Source organism: Notamacropus eugenii, chromosome 2, assembly GCF_028372415.1.
Source record: "Notamacropus eugenii isolate mMacEug1 chromosome 2, mMacEug1.pri_v2, whole genome shotgun sequence".
Lineage (NCBI taxonomy): Eukaryota > Metazoa > Chordata > Mammalia > Diprotodontia > Macropodidae > Notamacropus > Notamacropus eugenii.
Genome location: NC_092873.1, coordinates 432,960,933 through 432,978,627, shown reverse-complemented (window position 1 = coordinate 432,978,627; position 17,695 = coordinate 432,960,933). Strand labels below are relative to the sequence as shown.

The following is a 17,695-nucleotide window of genomic DNA, read 5'->3' as shown; positions in this document are numbered from 1 at the left end:
TGAGCCTTTGCATTAGCTCTCCCCCATGCCTGGAATGCTCTACCCCCATTATCTCTGTCTCATTTCCCTGATTTCCTTTAAGTCTCAGCTCAAATCCCCAGCATTCCAGGATTTTCCCAGTCCCCCTCCCCCCCCCCTGCAGCTGCTTCTCAGAGTATTTTCCCTCTGCTCTGTGTATGTCTTCTGTCCCCCTAGTTTTTTTATAGGTTTTTTCCCCCCATTTGACTGTCAGGTGATGTTTGTGAGGGTTTTATGCCTGAAGCTTAGCACGGTGGCTGGCATAGAGTTGTTGACTTGTTTGCCCAGGCTGTCTCTGTCTGAGGATTCTAATGTAGCGTCTGCCTTTTTTCCTTCAGGATTCAAGTCAAGCAATTCCTCTTGTTGTGGAGAGCTGCATCCGCTTCATCAGCAGACACGGTAAGCACCTTGACAGCCAGGTCTACCTCTGCCTGCAGAGGGAAAGGAGTCCCCAGAAGCACCACTGGATTCTTGGCTTTCCTCCTGGTGCTCCCAGTGTAGAGAGGGAGCCACTTCTTACCTGTGTGATGGTCACTGATACAGAATAACAACATTCTAACTTTGGGGTCAGAAATATTGCGTGTCTTAGCTCACAACAGCCTACTGATGCATTCCCTCTTCCAGCTTGAAAACAAAAGTTGACGATTGCACTTGTTAAGTGAGTAAATATAGTTGATTTGGTGTGGGTTTTAGTCATTACTCATTGGCAGCTGGGTAACACAATGGATAAAGCTCTGGCCTGGAGTCAGAAAGACCTCTGCTCAAATTGACCTCAGACCCTGGACAAATCACTTAACCTCTGTCTGCCTTCGTTTTCCCAAGCACCTACCTCCCCGGCTTAGTGTGAGGATCACATGAGAGAATATTTGTAATGCACTTAGCACAGTGCCTGGCACCTACATATTAGTTTAATTATTCTGTTATCTTTTTTCATGGAGCTATTTCCTACTGAGTTACACTTAGCTTCATTTGACAGTCACCATCAGGCTGTTCCAAAAACAATTCTCCTCTTAGCCTCAGGTTGATCCCTATCTGGACAAAACTTTTGACTGTCTCTGTCTCAGTGAATGACTTCCCAAAGAACTCCAGAAGTAATCAGTCCTAAAGTTCTGAGATAGAGGCTTTCTCTGTACCCTGGGGCCAGGAAAAGTCTTCTGTTTCACTCACATGTTTAAGTGAAGTCATTCTAACTCATTTGTCTGGGACAAGTTGAATCTTTGAAATTCTATACCTATTCAATCATCGTGTGCCGGGAAAACTACCGGTAGCAAATTGTAGGAGGGTGATTTAAATAAGGAAGAAAAGCTTGCCATGTGTAAGGATGAGTAGACAATAAAAAGATTCCCCAAATCTTCCCCCAAAATGAGGGAAGTCCCATGTGCAGCAAGGACTGTCCTGGGTCTGGGAGGCAGAATAGAGATCTAGCCTCTTCTCCCAACCCTGCTTTCTTTCCTTCTGGGAAGAGGAGCAGGAAGGTGGTGCCAGAGGCCACTCTGCTCTCCCCAGAGAGAGCTAGGTACCAGACTAGAATTATATCTGCCTGGTCCCTTAAATCTTATTAGTCCAGGGAATATGATAGGGTTCCATCTAACTCTTAATCACTTCTCACTTTAAGGGAAAGGGAGACCCCAAGCTCTATATCTAAGACTTGATCCCTTTTCCCACCTAATAGCAGTTCTACAGTGAACACACATAGAAAATGGCAAAGAAACCCATTTATCCAAATCATAACAAAACAGACATCAGAGAAGGCATATACCAGACAATACAGAGTGAAGGAGCTTTCCCAGGGGAGCGAGGTTACTCAGCTCAACCAAGAGAGTGTCCCAGATCTCCCCCAAGGGAAGACCCCTGTAGTCTCTAGAATAGAAAGCTGGGAATAGTGACATGATGGATACTGCCTGCTCCTCTCATGTCTTCCCAGCAGCCTGAAATGGTTGCAACCATCTTTCCTCTCAGCATGGGAAACCAGAGACCCTGAAGCTGCTCAGTGCTCTAAGAAGGCTAGAGCCCCTCACCAGGGGCTAGGCCTTCATGTCCCAGTGAGAAGGGAGTCCCATGCCTATGGTGCAGACTGATCTCGTGCTGGAGGAGGAACAGAAGAATCTCCCTGAGGGGGGGAGGGGAAGTTATTTAGGTTATCTTATGAATCTGAGATAGCATGGTTGCAGAGATGCGCATTAGTTGTCTTTCGTCTTCAAAGAAGACCAAAATGACATCACCATGGTAAAGTGAAATTTCATCGTGTCTGACTGTGGCTGATTAAACCAATTTGAGCTCGAATGGTCTACCACAGGTTGGGCACAGATAGTCCGTATGAATATTTGGGGTGAATATCCCAAATATCTCAATTTTGTTTTGTTCCACCTTTTCTTATGTGGGCATGCCATGCTGAGCAGTCCTGTGCCAGTGTCTCCCATGTTGCACAGTCAAATTCAAAGTTCCTGAGACAGACCTTGAGAGTGTCCTTGTATCATTTCTTCTGGCCAACCTGTGATTACCTGCTCCATGCAAGTTCTCCATAAAATAGTCTTTTTGGCAAGCGTACATTTTGCATTCAAACAACGTGGCCAGCCCATCGGAGTTGCACTCTCTGAAGCATGGTTTGAATACTTGGTAGTTCAGCAAGGTAGTTCAAGCAAGGACTGCCAGGTGATCCTCAGAATCTTCCTAAGACAGTTCAAATGGAAGGAATTCAGTTTCCTGGCATGGTGTTGGTAGACTGTCCATGTTTCACAAGCATTTAACAATGAGGTCAGCACAAAGGCTCTGTAGACCCTCAAGGATCACAGCCTATCTGACCTTCAAAGTTTGTGTGACTCTGGTCTTTGTCATCCTATAAATCCTCCCCAGGGGCACACCCAACCTGTTGTTTCTAGGTCACTCTTTCACAGAATTTCAGGACTGGAAGGGACCTCAGAGGCCATCTAAGCCAACCCATAGCTGAAAAAACAGTCCTCCCTACAGTGCTCCTGAAAAGCATTTTTCTTGGCTTTACTTGCAGACCTCCAAAGAGGAGCAGCCTGCTTTGTCCCAGGGCATCTCATTCCATTTGGGGCTTGCAGTGATGGCTAGGGAGTTACTGTTTTTGTTTTAACCTCAACTTTCAAATACTCAGACTGGTCCATGGTCTCAGGGATTCAGGAATTCCTGCCAATGATCTTCTTTTCTTGGTGTTCGTTAACTGTTCCCTTAATGTTCTAGGCTTTTGCCAGAAATCAGAGCCAAGTTCACTGACCTCCAATTGTAAGATGCCATTTTTTTTTAAAATCTAGGCAATATTTGCTCTTATGCGGTCCTGCAGTACCTTTCCCATTCTCCAGAATCTATCCATATGGGGTGGATGCCAACCGAGCATGTGGGCTTTCCATCTCTTACCTATCTCATCTGGATACATGGCTAGCCGAACAACTCCTTTTACAGTAACAAATCTCTCCCTTTTTTAAAACATCACTGTCATTCCCCAATATGCCTACCACCCCTTGCAACATAGAAAAACATAGCTAAATGAAACCAAACAACGCAGCAGCTGCATCTGACAGCATGTGTAATGAGTCCATAGCTCCATTCCCCACCACCCCCAGCCCTCAGTGAGAGGAGGGCAGTGTATTTAATCATCTCTGAGTATGCCCTTTAGATTACTGAGCTTGTGGAATTCTTGATTGGAGTGATATTGTAGTCTATTCCTGCCTGCCATGTATCTCTGATGACCCTCAGTTTTAAGATTCACAATCATCTAGCTCACCAGAGGAATACGTGTGTGTGTGTGTGTGTGTGTGTGTGTGTGTGTGTGTGTGTGTGTGTGTGTGTGTGTGTGTGAAAGATTTTAGGCTCATTAAAAGCACTGTAAGGTCACCCAAAGTAAATCCAGCCGTTTGGGTTCCTTTCCACTTCTGATTCTATGTAGCAGGACTCCTTAACCTTTTTTATGCCTTAAACAAAGTCTATGGACCCCTCTTCAGAATCATGTTTTTAAATGCATAAAATAAAGTATATAGGATTATAAAGGAAATTAATATATTCAAATAAAGATAAAATTTTTCCCATACAATTCCCCAGGCCCCTTGAAATCTACCAGCAGATCTGTGGGACTGTGAGCCCCAAGTAGTATCTGTACAAGATGTACACACTGATGCATGAACCAGCTGTGTGGGCTTGTCCATCCAACCACATATCGTTGTTTGGACAATAGGCATCTTTCCTATTTTTTTTCCTGTATGGGTAGCTAGGCCAAACTTATTTTCCTTCGCTGACTTTCATTATTTAACGTGGTGTTTTTCATAATCTTCCACCAAATAAGAGTTTCAGTCTCATTTAGGAGGCTCTTAAATTCTAAAGCTTGGTACAATCAATATAGTACCATCTGCAATTGGAAGCGATGGGATGGGAGAACCCCATCATATTTAAGGAATTCCTCTTCAGTTTGGACTGTGATGTATATCCTCAAGGACTATGGCAAACAACTTTACAAAGAATACACCTCTTTATTTTATGTCTCACTTGATATTACTAGTTAGAGGACTGTCAATATTATCTCCATTATGTAATACCTTTTAAAATCATGTATGATTTTGATTGTTGGAGGAGAGCCTTTAAAGTGACACATTGCTCTAGCAGATCTAATGTTGAGTTTTGTTTTGTTTTTAATAATAATAATGGTCAACAAGCTATAAGCACAGTAGGTTCTTGTATTCTCTTCACCTTTCAGCCAAAAGTATGACTGTAAATGGGTGTAATGACAAAAAAGTATGATTTACAAGGAGATGCTATTTACAAAAGCCTCCCTGGTTTCTTCTCTTTTCTTCATCAAGGATGCCTTCACTGCAAGTGTAGATCATTCTTACAGAGAATTTACAAGCATAAGAAAGTAGGCATATAGGTTGGTAGTTACTGATATTTTGTTGGTCCACATTTGTCACTAGTAGATATGTCCAATTTTTTCCCCAAGAATTTAGCATCCTCCCTTCTTTAATATATCTTGAGAACTGATCTCTCAAAACCTTCAAAAGTGTCCCATCTAACATGGGCCTCTTCTGTATAGTCTAGTGAATATGTTGGAGACTCCACTATCAATAGAGAGGAGAGCTTATTACAGGGGTATGTCCAGATATTTGCCAGTTTTTGACCATCATTCTTCTGTTTTTGTCCTTAAATGACTGTGAGGTTATCTAATTCAACTAGATCTTTTGCTAAGCTTTCTATAAATGTTATTCCTTCTGCTGCCTTTCACCACTTTATGTGACACTTTTCATAATTTTCCACTATTTGTTCTCTGTAAGATTTTACAAGTGGGTTTATATTCTGAAGCCTCATTGCCCTTGGCTGCTGCATCTCCTCACGCAACAAAGAAGAAAGTTAGGAAAAACCAACCAACACAGTAATTGACAGAGTATATAAGTCTACATCCATCGTCCCTCATCTCTCCCCAAAGGGGAGAGAAATGTGTTTTGTCATCCCTTATTAGATCCTTTATGCTATTTCTTTGTGTAGTAAAAGAGATCCTGTTGGCAGTTAAAGTTTTCTAGGATTTTCTTTCCTTCCTTTCGTTTTTTGGTATGGTAGTGATTTAATGATTAATTATTTTTGTGGTGGTGATTAATTAAAACCAGGGGTTAAACTTCCATAGGAAATTGGATGCTAATGTCTCTTATCCATTTTCCATTTTTCCAGCCTGTTTAAATAAGTCAGGTTGCAGTTGCCTCACATATATGCATGCCACATCTTCTCATTTTTATTCTTTCCTCTAATTGGTATTGATTTGTATCTTTGCTCTAACAAGTTGATGGCCTGATTAGCAACTAATCATTTCCTATGAAAATATGATCAGTTTCATTTTATGGTGTTATTTGTTGCTTATCATATCCATTGCTTCCAGCTTTTTTTTCTTACTCTTTGTATATACTTGTTAAACTTCTACGTAGACTACAAGCTCTTGTCCTCTCTTGATTCTTGTTCTTGAAGGAAAATTAATATTTTGGATAGCCTTAACATCAAAGAAAAGACCTACTCCCTCCCACCATAATCTGTTTTTTTCCCCATATGTTCATTATGAAATATTGATACCTCAAGATGTCTTTGGCCTGTCCTGTTTTAATCAGTGTTGATTCTTTTTTAAAAATATTTTTTGTTTTTGCATTTTGTCCTTACATCACAGTTGTTCTAGGGGTTAGAAGGGAACAACAGTGCCTCCCCCCACTCCAACTGAACCCTCCCTGATGACGAAGGGTCATGATCAAGCAAAAACATAGGATATATTGACAAAATCTGACAGTGTATTTAACATTATGTTAATAATGTTAAAACGTAATGTATTTAACATTATGACAGTCCAGTGACTGTCATTGATTTATCGGAGTTTAACTACTCAGAGTTTAACTTCTTTTTGATAATATTTTCATTTTTATCATTTTAACTATTATGCATATTCTTCTTTTGGCTCTATTGATTTCCCTCTGCAACAGTTCATATGTTTCTCGGAATTCCTGATATTCGTATATTCTTATTTTTCACAATAACATTTCATAATATTTCTGTACCAAAGTTTTTCAGCCATTCCACAACTTATAGGCACCCATTTTGTTTCCAGGTCTTTGCTACCACAAAAGTGCCACCACAAATATTTTGTTACATATTGGACCTTGGTTTCTATCCTTGACTTCTGAGGTCGAAGGGCAGTTATTTTTCTTAAATAATTCCAAATTTACATCCAGAATGCTTGGATTAATTCACAGTTTATCTCTCTGTGACTTTACTACCAACAACTAATTTCTATTTTTTATCATCTTTGCCATTTTCACAGTGTAAAATAGCATTAATTTGTTTGCGTTTTTTTAGAGAAAACAATATTCTATTTGTTACCTCTATTCTATGTAGTAGGTATATTTATCAAGTATTTGTTCTGTGGCAGGGCATCATGACAGGGCTTTGTATAAGACCCTCAGAGGGCTTACAATCTTTTGAAAAAGTTATGAAATAATATACATGTTAGTTAAGCACAGCAATGCACAGAACCTCACAAGGTAGTATGTTTAATGGCCAAGTAAGTGATAGAGACATTAAGTAGAGCAGGAGTTTAGATGAGAGATAACAGGGGGAATAAAATGGTCTCAGAGGCTCCATGGAAGAGCAAGAATTTAAGAGTGGTCTTGAGGATGTCTAGAATACCTCAGGACAGCAAAAGAACTCACCCCTGGCTGATGTGCCCAGGATCAGGCCTAATGGAAGCAGTTATTAACTATCCATTTTGATTGCCACGAGAAATCTGCCTTAAGAGGTGCTCTGGATATGTTTGCTCCAGATGAGGTCTTGTGTCCCGACCCTTATGATGGGGATGCGGAAAATTCCAGTAACCATCATAAGTGAACGGCACACTTTTCCAAAAGCAGAGAAAATGAGCTACAGCTGGTACAGACTGAAGAGGGATGCATGTCTTAGTTGCCAGACTGCCTGGCGAGCTCCTCACGGTAGCTCCTGCAAGTTTGATCAGTTTCATTTTTTAAATCAAATGTGCACTAAGGAGGGAAAGAACAAGAAATTTTAGGGAATTTATACTCATTATAATAGAAAACCCATCTGGTTTTCCTTGATTTTGCAGAGGACAACCATTTATTTATTCTTGTTACTGATTTCATCATCCCAACCGTCATCATCATGGCAAGAACATATAGGACTTTATCCATAGCAAACGTGCATGAGATGCATAGGAACTCTCATGGAGACCAGCCACACAAAGGATCTATTGCCTGGTTTCCTTTCGTCCTACTCCTGATTTACACTAACCTCTCAACATGTGAAGCAGGGCTGATTGCCCCTGCTACTCTACTCCAGCTGGCAAACCAGAGATAGAAATCTTCCAAGGATTTAGATAACTGCAGGACCCCCAGGAGAACACAGGGGCTTGTCTGGTCTCTGAAATGATATTTCTTTATATTTTAGAGTATATGATATTTATATTCGTGTATATATAATACACGTATATATTATAGTATATACCAAATATAATATACACATATAACAGTAGATATAAAATATAACACATAGCATATGTAAAATATACACATGTAGTGGAGTAGATGTAAAATATAATACACGTATTACATATACTATATCTAAAATATAACATATATAGATATCTAAAATATAATAAATACTGTATGTATATTATAGTGTATATATTTCTTTATATTATGGTGTGTATGTTTTAAGCCACTCAGTATCAGACTGTTTCTGTCAGATCACCTGCTGTTTATATTCTTTGTTTGAACAGCATTATCTGGCTGTTTCCTCCTATTGGTAACTAATATAGCCCTCTTCCATCAATAGTAATGGTGTTTTAATGTTGCCTCGTGTTCTGTGGGGAATATTCTGCAGATTCCCATAGAGGCGTAAACAACTTAAGTCCTATTAAAAGTCAGGTAATTAGATTCTGCCTACTTACTCGCTCTTCTTGTTTCAATTGGATTCAGAATTCCAGGTGGGGACTGTGTTATACACCGCTGGAAACTGGGTTGATAAAGCACCTGCTGCCTTGAATCCCCAGAAGGGCGATTCCTTTACTTGTGGCTGAAGGGTATGGTTACTCTATGCCCTTTTCCTCATGAAACAATTTAGCCTCTTTTGGGTGGGTCAGGGTTTTGTGAAGATCACAGGCTTTGAAAGAAGGCCAAGTCTGTGATGCTGTATGCTTGGTAAGTGAGCGATGAGAGAACAGAGGAGGGAAGGGAGGAAAGAAACATTTATTAAGTACCTACTATGCTCCAGGCACTGTGCTAAAATCACATTTTAGAAAAATCATCTCATCTGATCTGCACAACAACCCCTTAAGATAGATACTATCGTTGCCCCCATTTTACAGTTGAGAAAACTGAGGCAGACGGAATAAATAACTTGCCTGGGATCACACAGCTGATAAGTGCCTGGGGCCAGGCCTCCTGAATGCAGACCCAGCTCTCCCTCCACTTTGCTAGCTGACTGCCCAGGAGATCGGGGGAAGTCCCTTAGGGGCACTCAGGCTGGCTTTGAGTGTTTCCTGGATTTGAGTTCTAGTACCTAGGCATGCAGTGCCCTTTGTATTCAGACTAACAGATGTGCTCCTCTCTTCTCAGCAGAAAGTCTGACAGACATAAGCATCCTAGAATTGGCTCTGTGCCTAAAGCCAGGGGCAGCAGGAGGGCATCTTGCCCCCCATTTTCATGCCACATGGGTGTGCGGCACAGGGCCCTCCACATCGAAGCTGGCAGCAGGAGCCCCACCTCAGCTGTCCACTTAAATGCGCAACTGTTTCCTCATCTACAAGGGAGAATAATAATATTTAGATTCCCTTCCTCCCCAGATTGTTGTGAGGAAGCCATTTTATAAATTGCAAAGTATTAGATAATTGTGAGTTTACAGCTGCTATCATCCTGTAAGCAGATGGCATAGTGGAGCCAGGAGAAAGCTGGGATGAATTTTGGTTTGTCCATCAGTGAGTCTGTCCATCAACAAGCATTTATTAAGTGCCTGCTGTGTTTTGGGCACTCTGCCTAGCACACAGTAAGGGCTGGGATACCAAAAAAGGCAGAAGGCAGCCCCTGCCCTCATGGACCATGTATTCTGATGGAAATGACAACCTGTAATTAACTAGGTACACACAGAAGAGAGAAAGGTCATCGAAAAGGAAGAGGGCATTAGCATCTGGGATATCCAGGAAAGGCCTCCACCAAAAGATGAGATTTCAGCTGAATCTTGGAGGAAACTAAGAAGCAAAGGGTAGGAAGCCTAGGGGGACCACCAATGCAAAGGTTGGATGAGGGGGAGTGTTGGGTTCAAGGAAGAGTACATAGGCTCCTAGAGTGTTTAGAGAAGAGCAAGATGTAAGGAGACTGAAAAAGTAGGTAAGCGCCAGGTTAAGAAGAGTTGTAGGATCCCTGGGAAGGTCTTTTAAGGTCTCTAAGCACATATCCTCATCAGCAAAATAGGGATAACATTTGAACGTCCTGTCTGTGACCAGAGGGTTGTTGTGAGGAAAGCATGTTGTAAACCTTAAGCACTAGGTAAATGAGTTGTTATTAGACTAGTTCAAGTTTCAGCCCTAGGATGTGGGTGGGCACAGTTATGTTAACATGTCTCTCCAGTTTTGGGATGTTGTATAATTATTCTACTAATAATAACACAGTATTAATATAGCAGTCGCCTCCCTGGACCTTGTATAAGGAGGCTGTACTAATGTAAAATCATAGACTTCTAAGCTCTAGACCTAGAAAGTCCTCCAGAGATCACCTAGTCCAGCTCCCACATTTAAGAAGTAAAGGATGCTAAAACCCAGAGATGAGAGGCACCCAGCCAAGGTTGCATGGGTCACAGTGAGTAGAGGAACTACAGAGCTGGGATTCAGTCAAGCACAAGACTGTTGCTTTATAAATAAAAAAAAAAAACAAACCATGCCTTTACATATAATTGGGGAAAAAATAACATACTATTAAAAATTCTTTAATGAAAATAAAAAACTAAATGTCATACTTCGACTACTGATTCCTCTCCAATTTTCTCCCCATCTCTCGGTGATAAGAGTCAGAAATCACTTTTCCTACTTGACAGATGTAAATTCCAAGGCAAGAGAATAGGGTCATGGTTTAGAGCTAGAAAAAACCTTAGAGGTTAGGAAATCCAACCCTCTCATTCTACAGATGAGAACACTGAGGCTGGAGAAGGAAAATGACTTGACATAGGCTCACGTAGAGAATGTCCCTGATTGGATTTGAAGTTAGCTCCTCCTGACTCCAGGTGATCCCGAGCCTCTCCTTGAACTTCTACTGAGGAGCACCATGTAGGAGGCCAAAGAGGCACTTGCCAGTGTCTCAGTGTTCAGCGACAGAACAAGCCAGATCTCTGACTTAATCTGATAAACTTTATTCACCCAACCTTCTGCTAATGAAGGTGAAGCTCCTTGTCTCAGTTCTTTGATTATCTGCCTGTACAACATGTTTCAGATTCTCAAGGGAACAGAGACTGGGTGTCCTGGCTAGGATACCTCCTGGCTCCACGAGAGGTTGTGCTGGACCTCAGAGTTGTGTGTGTCACCCGACTTCGTCCTTTTTCTGACATTTCTCTTTCCATATCTTTCCAGGGTTACAGCATGAAGGCATATTCCGGGTGTCAGGATCCCAAGTGGAGGTGAATGACATCAAAAACGCCTTTGAGAGAGGTGAGGAAAAGACCTTGCAGTCAAGACAGAACTGTTTGCTGTTGAGATGTTGACCCCATTGGGAGTGCTCAGGAAGACCCAGCCTTCTCCACTCCTCAGTCAGGAAAGTTAGCATTTGTCAAGGCCTGGTCCCTATATCATGGACAGGAAGGAATCCAGGGCTTGTCCCAGTTCTATCCTCAGCCCCATTTATCTCAGTTCTCAATAGCAGATGATCTACTGAAACCCAAGAAGTTAGCTGGGATGTCTGGGCAGTTTATGGCTTCATTTGAAACCCTTGGCAGCAGTTAATATCAAAGATAATGTGCCCGTTCATTGTAGCCCATTTATTATCTTGTGAGCTGTTAAGGTAATGGGCAAGCTTTGGTAATTTCCGTCACTATAATGGATATATATAGTTTCAATTTGAGGTTGGTCCTATCATTAAATCTAATTACATCTGATGTGAAATTTTCCATAGGGAACTCTGAGACGATTGTTCTCCTCTAAGTAGATGTCCTTTGTTCTAAGTGGTGGGGAGTATGAGCTGATCTCTCCCTGTCTTCTCCTTGTTCCCCTGAGGCCTTGATCCCCAGACTGGCTCTGTGACTTCTAAGAGTAGCAGGTGCTGACAGTATCACTGCCTCTCCTATTCTCCGCCCCCATCTCCTTTATTCTCTGCCCCACAGGGATTTGTCCCTGTGCCAGACTAACACCAAAAAAGCTCGTATGGATGAACTCTCCCTTTCTGGCCTCTGGTCCTCTGAGGCAGAATGGTCTATCTTTACCTGATGCCCAGTTTATATACACCTGTGACCTTCATGCTAGGCAGACGACTATATGCTTAGGGGCAGAAATGAATAACCCCATATCTTGTATCTTTGAACAACTCACTATAGGAAATTTCCTTACCTTCTTTACTGACTCTTTGGAAACCTGGCCCTGAGCATACTCTACCTGGAGGAAAGGGGACTTTAAAATGTCTCACCCCACCCCCTTTCAGAGGCAGCCTTCTTAGCAGCTTCCCAGCCCACCTACTGCTTTTATACCACATTTGTCTTTATTTTGCCTTTGCTGTCCCCAGGAGAGGACCCACTGGCCGGAGACCAGAATGACCATGACATGGATTCCATAGCAGGTGTCCTGAAGCTTTATTTCCGTGGGCTGGAACACCCCCTCTTCCCCAAGGACATCTTCCATGACCTGATGGCCTGTGTCAGTAAGTAATGCCCTGTCAGACCGACCTGCAGGCAGAACCAGCTTCATTTTTCCTTGAGCCTTCTGCCACAGGGAGCAAACCCCCAGCAGGATTCTCTTTTCTCCTTCAGGCTGTGTTTTCACTTCTCTGTTAAAGTTTGCCATCTTCATTGTCACGTCTACATCTGGGGCCAAGAGAGGGGCATTGATCTTTATTGTTCATTAAGAGTCTAGGAGAGGACACACAAGGGATGGGATGCTGAATGTAGAGGCTAAAGATGTTTTCTCTGTCTCACCCCACCTGCGTAACCTCTCTGGCTCTTGAGTCTCCTCATCTGTAAAATCAGGTTAGACCCAATCACCGCTGAATCCCCCTCTAGCCCTCAAACTGTGAGCCAAAAACTGGAATTCAGGAATTCAGGCTTTTTTTCCTTGACTCTGCCTCAGTCTCAAACTTTATTGTTACTCTCGCCTTTATCGTCTTTTTGCCAAATGTTTGTTGTATAATCCCATAAAAGGTAATCATCTTCAACCAGTTGAGGCTTTAAAAATAGTGTCTGTACCTTCCATGACACAGAGAAAGAAAAAGCCCAGACTTTGCCACTTTTTGTTCTGTCTGTTTGTCTAAAAATGGCATGACAGAATATGTTAGGTCTATAAACATGGTACCTTCTCATCTAGGGACATAGATTGTCTGTGTATGTAGAAATGGCAACAGATAACCTGAAAGAGATCCAGAGCAGTGGTGTCAGACACAAATAAAAATGGACCCTATGAGCTGCATATGAACTAGAAAACCTAGAAATTAAACCTAGAAAACAGAATATTAACGTTATCTATGTCATATTATACTTTTTATTAAATATTTCCCAATTACATTTTAATCTGGCTCTCCAGAGTTTTGAGGGCAAGTTTGCTGGTGGTGATTTTGACGCCTCTGGCATAGACCACAGAAGTAGCACTAATCCTGGATGAATTGAATTTTAGTTCAACAAAAGGGAATTATGGTGCAATAAGATCCTAGATTTGGAGCTGAAAGAGACTTAAAAGGTTACCGACCCTTTCACTCTCCAGATTGGGACTCTGAGGCCCAGAGAGATTAAATGACTTGCTCAGGGTGCCACAGAACAAGCAGGGCCAGAATTTGAACACAAGTCCCTTGGTTGCAAATTCAGTGCTCTTTCTTCCCTCTATACCATGGTACTCCTATTAAATGCCTATTCTGTGTGGGCTATTATTTAGGTGGTTTCATCCAGCCCAGGAATGTGGGACTCAAACAGTCATCACCAGCATCTGTAGCAGGAACCATGGGCACCTGTTTTCATTGGCTTTCCATAGAAGCTTAGGGTTAGATAGATAGGGTTATTAATGCTAAGGTTTCTGGGAGCTTTGACTGAATGACGAACAGCTCCTGGGGTAGAAGTGCTGACACTTTGGAAGATAATTTCTTGCCAAAGTACCTGAGGTTCCTCCTCAAACTCTTGAGTTTCTAGGTTTGATTCCAGGGCACACATTGAAGGTCGGCCCCTTGTAGCTGCTGCTGCCTTTTCTTGTTCTCATGACAGATGGTCTTCATGTCAGGACGTTGTTTGTCCTGAGACCTTTTGCCTCACCTAGCTGCTCTTCCTTTGCCCTGGGGAGTCTGGAGGTCATCCCTCTGGCTTTTTCCTGACTCATCTGTCTGTAGACATCAAACTAAACAGCTTGATCCTGCTGGACATCTTCACTCCCCAGGCCAGGGCTTTGAAGAGCTGCCTGATGTGAAACACAGAGGGAGATAAATCCTGACACAAACTGCTTTGACTTCCTGACCTCCGGACCAGATTGTCTGTCCTCTGACCCTTCTATCAAGGTAGCATTGTATAGGCCGAGCTTGTCTCTATGGACATGTCCTCATCAAGCAGAGCAGGCCCCAGGGGGCTTTCATCAGATCTCTGGGGTTGACTGTGCCATCCCTGGGGTGCAGACTTCCCTACATCGGCAGGTGGTAGAGGGGAAACCAATCGACTGATCGCTTTTTGGTTTTCTATTGTGGGAGAAAGAGAACTCATTGTGTTCTCCTCTCAGGTATGGACAACCTTCAGGAAAGAGCTCTACACATCCGGAAAGTCCTCCTCATCCTGCCCCAGACAACGCTGGTCATTATGCGATACCTCTTCGCCTTCCTCAGTCAGTGAGTGTCTCCTAGGTGCTGCGCCCCTCCAGGGGATCTTAGATAAAGACCCTGGGGATGGGAGAGAAGGACACGTGTCCCCACTTCTGATTTTTCCTTCAAAGGAGTCTACATCAGTGCAACCTCTTGCACTGTCTCATTCATTTCTTTCCTTGTTTCTCTCTCTACCTGTCCATTCCCTTCCAGGTGGCACCCGGGATAGAACACAGGACTTGGAGTTGGAAGACCTGAGTTCAAATCCTACTCAGATACTTACTAGCTGTGTGAGCCTGGACAAGGCACTAACTGTTCTCAGCTTCAGTTTCCTCATCTATGAAGTGAGGATAGTAGCACCTACCTCTCAGAGATATGTAGAGCTTTGCAAACCTTGAAGTGCTATAGAAAGGCTAGCTACTATTTTTTTCTTTTTTTTTTTCCCTCTCCCTCTACTCATCTATTGCCACTTTCTTTTTCTTCTTTCTGACCTAGATCTTGGGTGTGCTGATGGTACCCAATGGCATTTAGAGTCCCAGCAGTTGTTAATGTCTTAAGCCTGTCCCAGCTGTGGCCACACCCATTGTCTTAACTATCCTGACCCTGATCTGGCACCAGGATTTGCTTGGTGATTAGTGACAGAAATTTGCAAATGGCCCAGTATGGAAGCAGGGAGGAGCTCTTAAGTGAGTCATTCTGGTCAGCAGTCAATCAGTGCTCCCATCCTGGCCTCTCCCTGCCTGCCCAAACGAACCACCTCAAACCCCAAAGCAGAAAGTGGGATCTGCCCTGTTTGTCCAGCCCCTTAGGGCCACAACTAGAGCTTGGATGGGGAGGGGATTCTGGGGATCTAGGCTGTACGTGACCAGAGCAGTCTATTTCTTTTGGCCATGATTTCAAAATGGGCAATGTGTATATGAAAATGTATATGTGTATTTGTATGTTTGTGTATGTGTGTATATGTATGTCTGTGTGTGTATCTGTGTGTTTGTATATGAGTGTGTATATGTATGTATGTGTTTGTGTATGTGAGTATGTGTATTGTGTGGGACTGTGTGTGTATGTGTGTGTGTGTGTGTTTGTATATGAGTATGTGTGTATATGTATTGTATGTGAGTGTGTATTTGTGAATGTATGTGAGTGACTATGTGTGTTGAGGGTTTGTAGAGGAAGTGAGCAGTGTAGACTCATAGCTGTGAGATGTGTCTGGAGCCATGATCCTCAGGTCTCTGGCTGGTACTAGATAAGTGATCACTGTTCAAGAAAATATGGGAATCCCACAGGTTCAGCATCTTATTTTTCAGAAGACCATTCCAAAGCAACATTAGTGACCACAATGTTTCCTAAAGTAACAAATGGAAAGCAGGTGATTGAGAGGCCCTTTGTCATGTGGACATGGAGTCTCAGGGGATTCTGTGTGCATTCCAGTTAGATGTAGCCATGGTTGGCAGCTCCTAGCAAAGACTTGGCTTGAGGACACACTGTTGAGATCCTTTCTTCTCCTTCACTGTAGGATTTAATATGTGATCTATCCCTGTGAAAGAGGGGGAAGGAATAAGCATTTATATAGCACCTACTACATGCTATCGCATTTGACCCTCACAACAATATTCTCCCCATTTTACAGGTGAGGAAACTAAAGCAAACAGGTGAAGTGATTTACCCAGGGTGACACACAGCTAATCAGTGTCTGAGGCTGGATTTGATCACAGGTTTTCCTGACTCCTGGACAGCTAGGTAATGCAGTGGATAGAGCCTTGGGCCTGGAGTCAGAAAGACCTAAGTTCAAATCCAGCCTCAGACACTGACTAGCAGTGTGACCCTGGATAAGTCACTTAACCCTATTGGCCTCAGTTTCCTCATCTGTAAAATGATCTGTAGAAGAAAATGGCAAGCCACTCAAGTATCTTCAGTAAGAAAACCCCAAAAATGAAGTCAGGAAGAGTCAGACATGATTGAAATGACTGAGCAGCAGGCCCAGGGCTCCATCCACTGTGCCACCTAATTGCCTCCAGCTGTGGCCTTTCGCCTTAGACTGGCTTTCAGGGGCCTCTGTCATTTCCAAGACAAGATGTACTGTTTGTTCATTCTTTGAGAAGTAGAAAAGAACCTGCCTAGCCAAGGCCCCTTAAAGAGGCAGAGTAGACCCACTGTGTGACCCTCAGGTAGCTGCCACCCTGCAGATTCCTGTCCCCGTGATACAACCTCCATAGGTTGCCCTGCAGCTGTCTCTGGAGCTTGTATTCTAGGGCCTCAAGAACTCAAAAACAGAAGCACCTGCTGGTCCCAGCCTCCTCTCGCGTCCTTCAGGGGTTTGGGGCCAGCTCCCCTACACCTCATTCCCTAATGAGAGAGAATGGGGAGAGGGAGGCAGAATATATGGACAGTGTGGCTGTGGCTTGCAAATGGCCCAAGCTGGGTAAAGGACTCATTGGAGCCAAGGTCCCAGAGTGTCGGGGACATGAAGAGCTCTTTAGATACCAAATATTTACATGATTTATGAAGATGCATCATAAGATCTCCTGTCATGGAATGCTTTTTTTTCTTTTAGCTTTTCTTTTCTTTTCTTTTCTTTTTTTCAGTTAATATTGTTTTCTCTAGAAGAGGTTCAGTAACTTAGTCTGTTGTTGTCCACTTGATGAGTGTCAGAAACGGGATTTGAACTCGGATCTTTCTTGCCACACAGTACCTAGGGAAACAAATACATCACTGTCCAAGTGATAGCAATGCTACTTTCTTGTTCCCAACTCTACTTAGAGAAGAGTGAATTTTTAAACTGTGATGTAGAGCCCGCAGCCAGGCTGGCCAACTGGTCTGATTTATACTAAGCAACAGAGAGCTGAACTTCCTTTCATCTGAGCATTATAGATGGAGATCTGGGAGGGACCTTAGAGCCTGACCATTTTACAGATCAGAAAACTGAGGCTGAGGGACATTAGGTGACTTGCCTAGTAAATATTTAAGGTAGATCTTCCTGACTCTAAGCTGGCACTGTTTCTGCTCCACCACCTGGCTTCCTTCCAGAAATGGGAAACTCAAATCGTTTATAGAATTAATTAATGTAAAAGAATTGACATTGCCAACATGCAATAGGGAACTAACAGTATTTAGAATTTGAGTACAGTCTGGTAAGAGACATACAGTATCTCAACACAGACCTCAGACTTTGGCTT

General features: G+C 42.8%; 1 protein-coding gene across 6 annotated transcripts in view; it reads left to right on the top strand.

Moving 5' to 3' along the window:
• SRGAP2 (SLIT-ROBO Rho GTPase activating protein 2) overlaps positions 1–17,695 on the top strand; it is a 247,956-nt gene that overhangs the window by 209,780 nt on the left and 20,481 nt on the right. For all 6 annotated transcript variants that reach the window (XM_072648021.1, XM_072648020.1, XM_072648023.1 and 3 more), the window contains exons 13-16: positions 357–417; positions 11,123–11,200; positions 12,264–12,398; positions 14,444–14,549. In XM_072648021.1, the coding sequence (XP_072504122.1) occupies positions 357–417; positions 11,123–11,200; positions 12,264–12,398; positions 14,444–14,549 (380 nt within the window). The remainder of the gene's footprint in view (positions 1–356; positions 418–11,122; positions 11,201–12,263; positions 12,399–14,443; positions 14,550–17,695) is intronic.